Source organism: Scyliorhinus torazame, chromosome 1, assembly GCF_047496885.1.
Source record: "Scyliorhinus torazame isolate Kashiwa2021f chromosome 1, sScyTor2.1, whole genome shotgun sequence".
Taxonomy (NCBI): Eukaryota; Metazoa; Chordata; class Chondrichthyes; order Carcharhiniformes; family Scyliorhinidae; genus Scyliorhinus; species Scyliorhinus torazame.
Genome location: NC_092707.1, coordinates 27,597,945 through 27,610,992, shown reverse-complemented (window position 1 = coordinate 27,610,992; position 13,048 = coordinate 27,597,945). Strand labels below are relative to the sequence as shown.

Here is a 13,048-nt window from a genome sequence, read left to right as displayed (position 1 = left end):
CGCAGTGTGGCAGCAGTGCTAACCATTTTGCCGCTGAGCCGGCCCATATTCTCAAATCTCCGTTGTGCAGTACATCACTGCCATGCTGAACATTACTTACGATAAAGTCCTGTGCCACATGTGACGATGGTGGAGATGCCTCCTCTACTAGGTATTGTGCTGACTGTCTGTCTCATGTATGCAGGGCGACGTCATTCTGCAGTGTGACAATGTGTTTGAGACGGTGACCAAGCTCTGTACAATGGCCAGCAAACAGAACAGCTTCAAAATTGTTCAGGGCAGGTAGGTAAAGAAAAAAAATGGCACAGGCCAAAAGAAATGCAAATGTACTGCACACTTCTACTCAACACAGAATTACACATGGGCAATAAGGGTCAAACCATCAGGACAGTTTGGATAGACTTAGCTTTGCATTCCCTTGAATATGGAAGTTGAAGGAATGATCGACTGAAGTGTTGAAGATAATTGAAGAAATTGGTAGAACAGATAAAGATAAACTATCTCCTCTGGTGGGGGAGTCCACAGCAAGGGGGCATGACTTTAAAGTTAGAAGCCAGGAAGGACTTTTCCACACAAGGGGAAGTGAAGATCTAGAATCACCTCCCTCAGAAAGCTGCAGAGTCTGAGGGCCAATTGAGAATTTATGAACAGCGAACCACCGGTTTGGCCCAGGGAGAATAGATGGAGGGTTTTCGGGGTGGCACAGGGCAGGGATAAGAAGGTTGGGGGACCTGTTTGTGGATGGGAAGTTCGCGAGCCTGGGTGAGCTGGAGGAGAAGTGCAGGCTCCCCCCGGGAAACGCCTTTAGGTGTCTACAGGTAAGAGTGTTTGCCAGGCGGCAAGTGATGGAATTCCCGCTGCTGCCGCCACACACGGTACAGGACAGGGTGCTCTCGGGGGCATGGGTTGGAGAGTGGAAGATCTCGGCAACATACCAGGTGATGCAGGAGGAGGAGGAGGCCTCGGTGGAGGTGCTGAAAGGTAAGTGGGAGGAGGAGTTGGGGGAGGAGATTGAGGAGGGGACGTGGGCAGATGCCCTAGGGAGGGTGAACTCTTCCTCTTCGTGCGCAAGGCTCAACCTCATACAGTTTAAGGTGCTGCACAGGGCACACATGACCGGGACAAGGATGAGCCGGGTTTTGTGGGGTGAGGACAGGTGTGTTAGGTGCTCTGGGAGTCCAGCAAACCACACCCATATGTTCTGGGCATGCCCAGCGCTGGAGGAATTTTGGAAGGGCGTAGCGAGGACAGTGCCGAGGGTGGTAGGATCCAGGGTCAAACCGGGCTGGGGGTTCGCAATATTTGGGGTTGCAGAGGAGTGCAGGAGGCGAAAGAGGCCGGTATTCTGGCCTTTGCGTCCCTGGTAGCCTGGCGAAGGATTCTTCTTCAGTGGAAGGATGCGAGGCCCCCAAGCGTGGAATCCTGGATCAACGATATGGCGGGGTTTATTAAATTGGAGATGGTAAAATTTGCTTTAAGGGGATCGTGCAAGGGTTCTTCAGGCGGTGGCAACCGTTCTTGCGCTTCCTGGCAAAATGGTAGACAATGGTCAGCAGCAGTAGCAACTGGGGGAAGGGGGGGGGTGTTCTATTTTATTTTTGTTTGTCTATACTGGGGGATCTGAGGGGGTGTATATATTTGCTATGTGTTTCGGTGGGTGTTAATATATTATTTATGTATAGGGGGAGGGGGCACTGGGTTGTTTTGTTTTGTATTTAATTTTATTGGGTTCCTTTTACACTTTGTTGTTGATATTTTGTGAAAACTTTAATAAAAATTATTTAAAAAAAAGAGAATTTCTGAACAGCGATTGATAGGTTTTTGTTAGGCAGGCAGATCAAGGGTTCTGGAACCAGGAAGTTGAAGGAGATTAGCCACAATTGAGAGGCAGAACAGGCTGGAAGGGTCGAATGGCCTCCTTCTGTTCGTACATTCTCGTACTCGGGTCTTTGACAAAATCTATCTGCTTTACTCGGCGGTCTTCTTTCCCTTTGAAGGCATTGGCTCACGTTCAGCTTGGCATTACAAACCCTGGCAGCTGTTCTGAACTTGTCCGCGAGACAGTCCTTCTGGTCTGGCTCAGACAGTGGGCGCCTTGGCCCCAGGAATGCACTCCGAACATTACCCGATCTGCCCCACGGGTGTGCCTCTCAGCAGGAGCAGTGCTCGCAGTCAGAGTGTGAGTCCTGGCAGGTTTACCACATCCTAACTCAGGGACGTTCAGGCCAATACAGCCAAGTCCCAACAACTGCCTCAGCTGATTTCAGCGAACATAACGCAGACTGAGACTGAACTTGGGGCAGTAAATTTGTTTATTGAGCAGTTTGCAAATTGCCAACGATGATTGTGTGCTCCTTGGGTTAATTTACATCCTGGCCATGATTGGGCAACGTTTTAAAAGGTTCAGTCCAAGGATGTGCGGCGCACTGGCAAGGATGGGATCTCTAGTTACACTTAGAAGGTGATGGTGATTGGCCTTCTTGAACCACTGCAGGTACCAATGGCGCTAGTACCACCTGATAAATATGTGAAATTCTAGAGCCATGAAGTCAATGTAGTTGACAATGGCAGACAGCAGTGACTATGTTAACAATGCAAATATGTAGATTAAAGTGCAGTGGACAACACATTACAACCAAGGGTCTGATAATGATGGAGGAACAAGTAACAGAAAGTGTTGTAACTTAAAGCCGTTCATTGGAGTGGGCAAGGAACAGAAATGTTGGAACTGAGAATCTTATACTGAGGGTGAGGCAGTGCTAGCGCTGGATTGAATAACAAAGACAAGAGTTGAAACAAAACTTTGGAATGAGAATGCTGTCATGATATTCATATTAACACATCATGGTGCAAACACGCACACACTGATGGACAGATCAACGGACCAATCAACACACACGCAACATCACAGCCAATCACCAGTGAGAGCACATGCACTATAAAACGGGGAACACCACAGTTCCCACTCATTCCAGCAGGAGATAGCTCAGGGCACAGAGCTCACAGTGTGCCACTCAGACATACACCATGTGCTGAGTGCCTCTCTAAGATAGTGCAAGGGCTGGGTCCACAGGATAACTGGTAAAGTACGAACCACAGCCAGAAGTATACAGTTGATGTTATCAAGAATAATAAAACAGAGTTGTACCATCTACAACCGTGTTGGTTCGTTTGTATAGCGGAACACCCAACACGACATAGTACCAGGATTGGAAGCCAGCAACTGTGAGACCTACTTGCACATCTTCAGCGATCCACCATCCTGCACCATGGACACCATCAGCCCGCCGCAGCCGCTCCAAATCGCTGGAAACCTCGGCGTCAACTGGAAGCTGTTTAAACAGTGCTTCCAGCTCTTCCTAGACAGGGAGAATGCATCCGACACCAGGAAGATCGCCCTCCTCCTCTCCACAGCAGGGCAACACGCCATCCACATCTACAACTCCCTGGCATTCGCGGACGGAGAGGACAAGACGAAGTACAAGACGGTCCTTCTAAAACTTGAGCAACACTTCAGCGTTGAAGTGAATGAGAGCTTCGAGAGGTACCTCTTCCAGCAGCGCCTGCAGGGTAAGGATGAGCCTTTTCAATCCTTTTTGCCACACCTCCGTATCCTCGCGCAGTCCTGCGGCTATGAGGCCACCTCCGATTCTATGATTCGGGACCAGATAGTTTTTGGGGTCTCCTCTGGCACCCTATGCCAGCAGCTCCTCAAAATAAAGAGCCTCACCCTAGCCACCACCATTGAAACCTGTGTCCTCCACGAAAACATGACCAGCCGGTACTCCCAATTCCAGGCGGCCGAATCGGCAGAGCATGGATCCCACGCGGCCGAGCGGGTCCACTCCATCGAGTTCCTCCCGGCCCGCGGCCCGGACGAGGGCAGCCATTTTGCACGCTTTCCACGGCCTCCCGCGCAAAAGAGATATTGACGCAGAGGGACGTGACGCGCAGGCGTGCTCTACGCAGGACCGAACTGTGCATGCGCGGTGGCGCAATGAACGCCATGACGTCACGACGTGCGGCAACTGTGGATCCGCACATTTAAAGCGGCAATGTCCAGCGAAAAATCGACAATGCCTCCGCTGTGGCAAGATGGGCCACTACGCTGCCTGCTGTCGAGCAGCTCAACCTGCCAACGCTCCCCAATTCCGCCAGCCTCGCAGGGACGTGCGGGCCATTCAGCCTCCATACACTGAATCATACCCTGACGACGTACAGACCAGTGATACCAACGACCGGGAAGCCTTCCGCGTTGTGGTAATTGACAGAAATCGGATGTCCCCAAGTAGGACCCACCAGCCGATGCCAGTGCACAGCGTCAATCCGGGTGATGAATGGTGTGCCACCCTGACGGTCAACCGATCACCAATCACATTCCATTTAGACACTGGTGCCTCCGCCAATCTCATTGCATGGTCAGCCTTCTACGCCTTGAAGGTCAAACCACCGATTCGGCCATCCCGCTGTCAGATGGTCGATTACAATGGGAATGTTATCCCGGCCATGGGATCCTGCCAGCTCGAGGTAACACACAATTCACACGCAGCCACACTGTCCTTTGAGATAGTTGGATCCTCGAAGGATTCCCTGCTAGGCGCACAGGCGTGCAAGGTTCTCCACCTCGTTCAGCGGGTACACACTCTGTCTCCAGAAGGCACGTCCGATTTCCCGGATGCAGACTTTAGGGCACAGCTCCACTCATTCCTCGCCCACAACCAGGAGGCTTTTGAGGGCATGGGCACACTGCCCTACACTTACAGACTACGGCTCAAACCGTAAGCCACCCCGGTCATTCACGCACCTCGTCGAGTCCCAGCACCACTCAAGGACCGCCTCAAGCAGCAGCTGCAGGATCTCCAGGACCAAGGAGTGCTTTCCCGGGTCACGGAGCCTACGCCATGGGTCAGCTCCATGGTGTGCATTAAAAAGCCCTCTGGCGAACTCCGGATCTGCCATCGACCCAAAAGACCTGAACAATAACATCATGAGGGAACACTACCCCATACCCAAACGGGAAGAGATCACGAGCGAAATGGCCTGGGCTAGAATTTTTACAAAGCTTGATGCCTCAAAGGGTTTTTGGCAGATTCAGCTGGATCAGTCCAGCAGGAAGCTATGCACCTTCAACATTCCCTTTGGCAGGTACTGCTACAATAGGATGCCGTTTGGCATCATCTCGGCATCCGAGGTGTTTCATCGGATCATGGAACAGATGATGGAGGGCATCGAAGGGGTGCACGTCTATGTTGATGATGTCATCACCTGGTCCACCACACCACAGGAGCACATCAGTCGTCTCCAGCGCGTCTTTGCTCGGATACGAGAACACGGCCTGCGCCTCAACCGAGCCAAGTGTTCTTTTGGCCAAACTGAGCTAAAGTTTCTGGGGGACCACATATCCCGGTCAGGAGTGCGTCCGGATGCAGACAAAGTGACAGCTATTACAGCCATGCCGCAGCCGGCAGACAAGAAAGCAGTCCTACGCTTTCTCGGGGTGGTCAACTTCCTGGGGAAGTTCATTCCCAACCTTGCCTCCCACACAACGGCTCTTCGCCACCTAGTCCACGGAGTTCCAGTGGCTGCCCGCACACCAGAAGGAATGGGAGGAGCTCAAGATCAAGCTCACCACCGCCCCGGTATTGGCGTTCTTCGACACTACTCGAGATACAAAGATCTCGACTGATGCCAGCCAGTCCGGCATTGGGGCAGTACTCCTGCAACGGGACGACACTGCATCATGGGCCCCGGTCGCCTATGCCTCGCGGGCCATGACCCCCACAGAACAGCGCTATGCGCAGATTGAGAAGGAGTGCCTGGGACGACTTCCGGTTGTGGCCATGCCTGAATAGGTCGCACGTTCGGCAGCTCCCGCTGGGAACGGACTTTAGGGCTCTCTAGAGGGGCCCCAACAGCACTTGTTCGACGGCTTCCAGTGTGGGAAGGTGACAGCAAGATCCCCCCGACAGTATATGGATTGGACCAGGAGTGGAGCGGTGAAAAAAGAGATCTTGGAGCAGCAAAAAGTGAGAGGGAGAAAAAGCAAGATGGTGGCAGGTGGAGACCAAGCAGCATGGGCGCAGTGGTCGCAGGAGCAGCAGGAGTTTCTTAAACGCTGCTTTGAGGAGCTGAAGACAGAAATGCTGGCGCCAATTAAGGCGGCGATTGAGAAGCTAGTGGAGACCCAGAGGGCCGGGAGGTGCGGCAGAAAGCCTCGGAGAACGAGGATGAGATCTTGGGCCTGGCGGTGAAGGTGGAGGCACACGAGGCGCTGCACAAGAGGTGGGCGGAAAGATTTGAGGACCTGGAGAATAGGTCGAGAAGGAAGAATCTTCGGATTCTGGGTCTCCCTGAAGGAGTTGAGGGGCCCGATACCGGGGCATATGTGAGCACGATGTTCAATTCGCTGATGGGCGCGGGAGCTTTCCCGAGGCCCCCGGAGCTAGATGGGGCTCATCGGGTCCTGGCAAGGAGACCCAAGGCCAACGAGCTGCCAAGGGCTGTAGTGGTGAGAGTGGTTTATGGATAGAGAGTGTGTCCTGAGATGGGCCAAGAAAGAGCGGAGCAGCAGGTGGGAGAACACGGAGATCCGAATCTACCAGGACTGGAGTGCAGAGGTGTCCAAGAAGAGAGCTGGCTTTAATCGGGCCAAGGCGGTGCTCCACCAGAAGGGGATGAAGTTCGGTATGCTGCAGCCAGCGCGATTGTGGGTCACGTTCTAAGATCGGCACCACTATTTCGAAACGCCTGAGGAGGCTTGGAGCTTTATACAGACTGAAAAGTTGGACTCAAATTGAGGGTTTGTTGTTGTGGGGGTGATGTTTGCTGTATATATGGTTTTAACTACGTGTAGGGAATGTTCCCTTGGTTGGGTGCTGGATGGGGATGGATGAAGGGATTTGGTGGGGAGAGTGTGGGCGCCGGTGTTGGAGGGAGGGGAGGCCCGGGGATGGGGGAATTGAGATAAGGCCTCAAAAGGAGCTGTGCCAGAGGGGGCGGGGCAGGCTCAGAAAAGCGCTGGCTTTTTCCCGCGCTAGGGAAGGAGGGCGGAGGGTGGGGGGGGGTGGGGGTCGAAGGAGCGCACACTGACGGCTAGGGAGGAGGGGGAGGGGGGATTCCCACACTGGGGGGGTTGATGGGAAGGCGGGAGAGGCCGGGGTCAGAAGGAGTCAGCTGACTTACGGGAGTGTTATGGGGGGAGCAAAAGAGCTAGATATGTATCTAGCGTGGGGGGGGGGGGGGGGGTGGTTATAGGGTTGCTGCTGCATTGGCCAATGGGGAACTGGAAATAGGAGAGGTGGTCGGGGCGGGGGTCCACCGTCTGGGGGACTGGAGGGTGCGGGAGGCGCGGGCACGTGACTGGCCTAGAAAAGGAGATGGCTAGTCGGCAGGGGGGGGGGGGGGGGGGTGAGAAGCCCCCCAATCCGGCTGATAACGTGGAATGTGAGGGGCCTGAATGGGCCGGTTAAGAGGGCCCGAGTGTTCGCGCACATAAAGGGACTGAAGTCAGACATGGTCATGCTTCAGGAGACACATTTGAAGGTGGCAGACCAGGTCAGGTTGAGAAAGGGATGGGTAGGACAGGTATTCCATTCGGGGCTGGATGCGAAGAACAGAGGGGTTGGAATACTGGTGGGGAAGCGGGTGTCGTTTGAGGCCAAGAATATAGTAGTGGATAATGGGGATCGATACGTGATGGTGAGCGGTAGGTTGCAGGGGGTGTGGGTGGTACTGGTAAACGTATACGCCCCGAACTGGGATGATGCCGGATTTATGAAGCGCATGCTGGGTCGGATTCCGGACCTGGAGGTAGGAAGCTTGATAATGGGGGGATTTCAACACGGTGCTGGATCCAGCATTAGATCGCTCCAGATCCAAGACGGAGAAGAGGCCGGCTGCGGCCAAGATGCTTAGGGGGTTTATGGACCAGATGGGGGGAGTGGATCCGTGGAGGTTTGCTAGGCCCCTGGCCAGGGAATTCTCATTCTTTTCCCACGTCCATAGAGCCTACTCCCAGATAGATTTTTTTGTTTTGAGTAGGGCGCTAATCCCGAAAGTGGAAGGAACGGAGTATTCGGCCTTAGCCATCTCAGACCACGGCCCGCACTGGGTGGAGCTGGAGTTAGGAGAGGAGAGGGACCAGCGCCCGCTGTGGCGTCTTGATATGGGATTACTGGCGGATGAGGAGGTGTGCGGGAGGGTGCGGGGGTGCATTGAGAGATACTTGGAGGCCAATGACAACGGAGAGGTGCTGGTGGGGGTACTCTGGGAGGTGTTGAAGGTGGTGGTCAGGGGAGAGTCAATCTCCATTAGGGCCCACAGGGAGAAGAGAGAGGGCAAGGAGAGGGAGAGGTTGGTGGGGGAGATCTTAAGGGTGGACAGGAGATATGCAGAGGCCCCCGAGGAGGGACTACTCAGGGAGCGGCGGAACCTCCAGACGGAGTTCGACCTGTTGACCACGGGGAAAGCAGAGGCACAGTGGAGGAAAGCACAGGGGGCGACGTACGAGTATGGGGAGAAGGCGAGCCGGATGCTGGCACACCAGCTCCGTAAGAGGGAGGCAGCGAGGGAGATAGGTGGAGTTAAGGATAGCGGGGGGAATACGGTGCGGAGTGCGGTGAGAGTAAATGAGGTATTTAAGGACTTTTATGAGGAGCTGTACAGATCTGAGCCCCCAGCGGGGGAAGAGGGGATGCAACGATTTTTGGATCAACTGAGGTTCCCGAGGGTGGAGGAGCAGGAGGTGGCTGGTTTAGGGGCGCCAATTGGGTTGGAGGAGATGGTTAAAGGATTGGGAAACATGCAGACGGGGAAGATCCCGGGGCCAGATGGGTTCCCGGTCGGGTTTTATAGGAAATATGTGAACCTGCTAGGCCCGTTGTTAGTGAGAACTTTCAGTGAGGCAAGGGAGGGGGGGACCCTGCCCCTGACAATGTCGGAGGCGATGATCTCACTGATTCTGAAGCGGGAGAAGGACCCACTGCAATGTGGGTCGTATAGACCGATCTCGCTCCTCAATGTGGATGCTAAGTTGCTGGCAAAAGTGCTGGCTACGAGAATTGAGGACTGTGTCCCAGGGGTGATTCATGAGGACCAGATGGGATTTGTAAAGGGCAGGCAGCTAAACACTAATGTGCGGCGGCTCTTAAACGTGATAATGATGCCGTCGGTGGTGGGAGAGGTGGAGGTAGTGGCAGCTATGGACGCGGAGAAGGCCTTCGACCGGGTGGAGTGGGAGTATCTTTGGGAAGTGCTGCGGAGGTTTGGGTTCGGGGAGGGGTTTATCAGTTGGGTCAGGCTCCTATGTAGAGCTCCGGTGGCGAGTGTGGCTACGAATCGGCGGAGGTCGGAGCACTTTCGGCTGCACCGAGGGACGAGGCAGGGGTGCCCCCTGTCCCCCTTGTTGTTTGCATTGGCAATTGAGCCTTTGGCCATGGCACTAAGAGAGTCCAGGAAATGGAGGGGGTTGGTCCGAGGGGGAGAGGAACATCGGGTGTCGCTGTATGCGGACGATCTGTTGCTGTATGTGGCAGATCCAGTGGAGGGGATGGTGGAGGTCATGCGGATCCTAAGGGAGTTTGGGGACTTCTCGGGCTATAAACTCAACGTAGGGAAAAGTGAGCTCTTTGTGGTGCATCCAGGGGACCAGGGAAGGGGGATAGACGACCTACCATTGAAGAGGGCGGACAGGAACTTTCGGTACTTGGGGATCCAGGTGGCTGGGAGCTGCGGGGCCCTGGACAAGCTCAATTTGACGCGGTTGGTGGAGCAGATGGAAGAGGATTTCAAAAGATGGGATGTGCTGCCACTCTCGCTAGCGGGCAGGGTACAGTCGGTTAAAATGATGGTCCTCCTGAGGTTTCTCTTTGTGTTCCAGTGCCTTCCCGTTGTGATTACTAAGGCCTTTTTTAAACAGGTATGTAGGAGCATCATGGGTTTCATGGGGGCAAATAAGACCCTGAGGGTAAAGAGGGTGTTTCTGGAGCGTAGCAGGGACAGGGGGGGCTGGCGCTGCCGAATCTGTGCGGCTACTATTGGGCAGCCAACGTGGCGATGATCCGTAAGTGGGTAATAGAGGGAGAGGGGGCAGCGTGGAAGAGGTTGGAGATGGCGTCCTGCAGGGGCACGAGCCTGAGGGCGCTGGTGACGGCACCGCTGCTGCTCTCGCCGACAAGGTACACCACGAGTCCGGTGGTTGCAGCAACGTTGAAGATCTGGGGGCAGTGGAGACGGCATAGGGGCGAGATGGGAGTCTCGGTTTGGTCCCCGATTCGGGAGAACCATCGGTTCGTCCCGGGAAGGATGGATCGGGGGTTTCGGAGCTGGTATCGGGCAGGGATCAGAAGAATGGGGACCTGTTTATAGATGGGACATTTGCGAGCCTAGGGGCGCTGGAGGAGAAGTTTGGGTTATCCCCGGGAAATGCGTTCAGGTATATGCAAGTGAGGGCGTTTGTGAGGCGGCAGGTGAGGGAATTCCCGTTGCTCCCGGCACAGAGGATTCAGGACAGGGTGATTTCAGGTGTATGGGTCGGAGAAGGCAAGGTTTCGGCGATCTATCAAGAGATGAAAGAAGAGGAGGAGGTTTTGGTAGAGGAGCTGAAAGGCAAATGGGAGGAGGAGCTTGGGGAGGAGATTGATGAGGGTCTGTGGGCTGATGCCCTGAGTAGGGTTAATTCTTCCTCCTCTTGCGCCATCCTCTGCCTAATACAATTCAAGGTTGTTCACAGAACGCATATGACAGGGGCGAGAATGAGTAGGTTCTTTGGGGTGGAGGACAGATGTGGGAGGTGCTCGGGGAGTCCGGCAAATCACGTCCACATGTTCTGGTCGTGCCCGACACTGGAGGGGTTTTGGAGGGGTCTTGCGAGGACTATGTCCAAGGTGGTGAAAGCCCAGGTCAAGCCGAGCTGGGGGTTGGCACTATTTGGGGTAACGGACGAGCCGGGAGTTCAGGAGGCGAAAGAGGCCGGTATCCTGGCCTTTGCGTCCTTGGTAGCCCGGCGGAGGATCTTGTTATTATGGAAGGACGCGAAGCCCCCCAGTGTGGAAGCCTGGATAAATGACATGGCAGAGTTCATTAAGTTGGAGAGGATAAAGTTTGCCTTACGAGGGTCTGTGCAGGGGTTCTTCAGGCGGTGGCAACCGTTCCTAGACTATCTCGCGGAGCGCTAGGAGGAGGTCAGCAGCAGCAGCAACCCGGGGGGCGGGGGGGGAGAGAGAGGGGGGGGGGGTTCTTTCGGGGGGGTATTTGGGCAGTGGGGGGGGGGGGTTTCCCCAAGGGTGCTCTTGAATGTCATATGGGGGGGATTAATATATGCGGGAAAAACCCAATGTATCAGTAGTTTATTATTTTTGATTGTGATGTTTGTGTTCTTTCTTCTTTTTGTTATGGGCGGGGGGCTTGTTTGTTAAAAACTTTTGTTGGAAAAATTTGAATAAACATTTTTTTTTAAAAAAGAGGAGTGCCTGTGTTTGTTAGCCGGCATAGATAAATTCCACGACTACGTGTATGGTCTCCCTCAGTTCACCGTGGAAACCAACCATCGCCCCCTGGTCGGCATCATACAAAAGGACCTGAATGAGATGACCCCTCGTCTCCAGCGCATTCTGCTCAAGCTCCGGAGGTACGACTTCCAACTGGTCTACACCCCGGGTAAGGACCTCATCATCGCGGATGCCCTCTCCAGAGCAGTGAGCACACCGCCCGATTCGGAGGGGTTCGTCTGTCAGGTCGAAGCGCATGCGGCCTTCACATCAGCCAATCTGCCAGCTGATGATGCAAGTCTGGCCTATAATCGCCGTGAGACTGCGGCTGACCCCCTTCTACAACGTGTGATGCGCCACATAACGGAAGGGTGGCTCAAGGGACAGTGCCCACAATTCTACAATGTCCGAGACGACTTGGCCATCATTGACGGTGTCCTCCTAAAGTTGGACCGGATTGTGATTCCACACAGCATGCGCAGGCTGGTCCTCGAACAACTGCACGAAGGCCATCTCGGGGTTGAGAAGTGCAGGCGGACGGCCCGAGAAGCTGTATACTGGCCGGGCATCAGCGACGGCATCGCCAACATGGTGCTCAACTGCCCCACCTGCCAAAGGTTTCAGCCGGCGCAACCCCCTGAGACGCTTCAGCCCCATGAGTTGGTAACATCCCCCTTGGCGAAGGTGGGTGTGGATCTTTTTCATGCGCTCGGCAGGGACTACGTCATCATAATTGATTATTTTTCAAATTATGCGGATGTCATACGCCTGCACGATTTGACATCACCAGCTGCAATCAGAGCATGCAAGGAAACCTTCGCTCGCCATGGCATTCCGCTTACCGTCATGTCGGACAATGGGTCCTGTTTTGCGAGCCAAGAATGGTCTTCTTTTGCCGCTTCGTATGGCTTCACACACGTGACGTCCAGCCCTCTGCATCCCCAGTCAAATGGCTAGGCGGAAAAGGGCATCCATATCTTGAAGCGGCTCCTATGCAAGGCTGCTGATGCTGTATCTGACTTCTGTTTAGCCCTGCTGGCCTATCGCTCGGCCCCACTGTCCACAGGCCTCTCACCAGCCCAGCTGTTGATGGGTCATGCCCTCAGGACCACTGTACCGTCCATTCATGTTCCTAAACCCGACCATGCTCCAGTACTGCAAAGGATGCGACAGCAGCGTGCTCAGCAGAAGGTGGCACATGACACTCGGGCAACTGATCTTCCTGCCCTGGCGCCTGGAGCCAACGTCCGCATACACCTACCAGAGGGTGGCTGGTCGGCAACTGCCGAGGTTCTCCGTCGCGTGGCTCCCCGCTCATTCCTGGTTCGCATGCCTGGTGGCTCCATTCGCCGGCGTAATCGGAGAGCCCTCCGGCTGCTTCCGCGCTCGCTATGTGATCATGCACCGGTGCCACGCCCTCCTGTTGCCCCTGATGTCGACTTCGTGGAGCTTCCTGCCACTCTTCCTATTCCTCTATCGCCCGTGGCCAGGCCCATTCCTCAGCCGGTGGATCCTGACCCACCCTTGAGGCGGTCAACCCGAATTCGGCGCCCACCAACTAG

The 13,048-nt window shown here is 54.7% G+C and overlaps 1 protein-coding gene across 2 annotated transcripts in view; it reads left to right on the top strand.

Annotated features, from left to right (window-relative positions):
* myo1ha (myosin IHa) overlaps positions 1-13,048 on the top strand; it is a 153,696-nt gene that overhangs the window by 135,389 nt on the left and 5,259 nt on the right. For both annotated transcript variants that reach the window (XM_072478208.1, XM_072478122.1), the window contains exon 30: positions 185-282. In XM_072478208.1, coding sequence (XP_072334309.1) covers positions 185-282 — 98 coding nt within the window. The remainder of the gene's footprint in view (positions 1-184; positions 283-13,048) is intronic.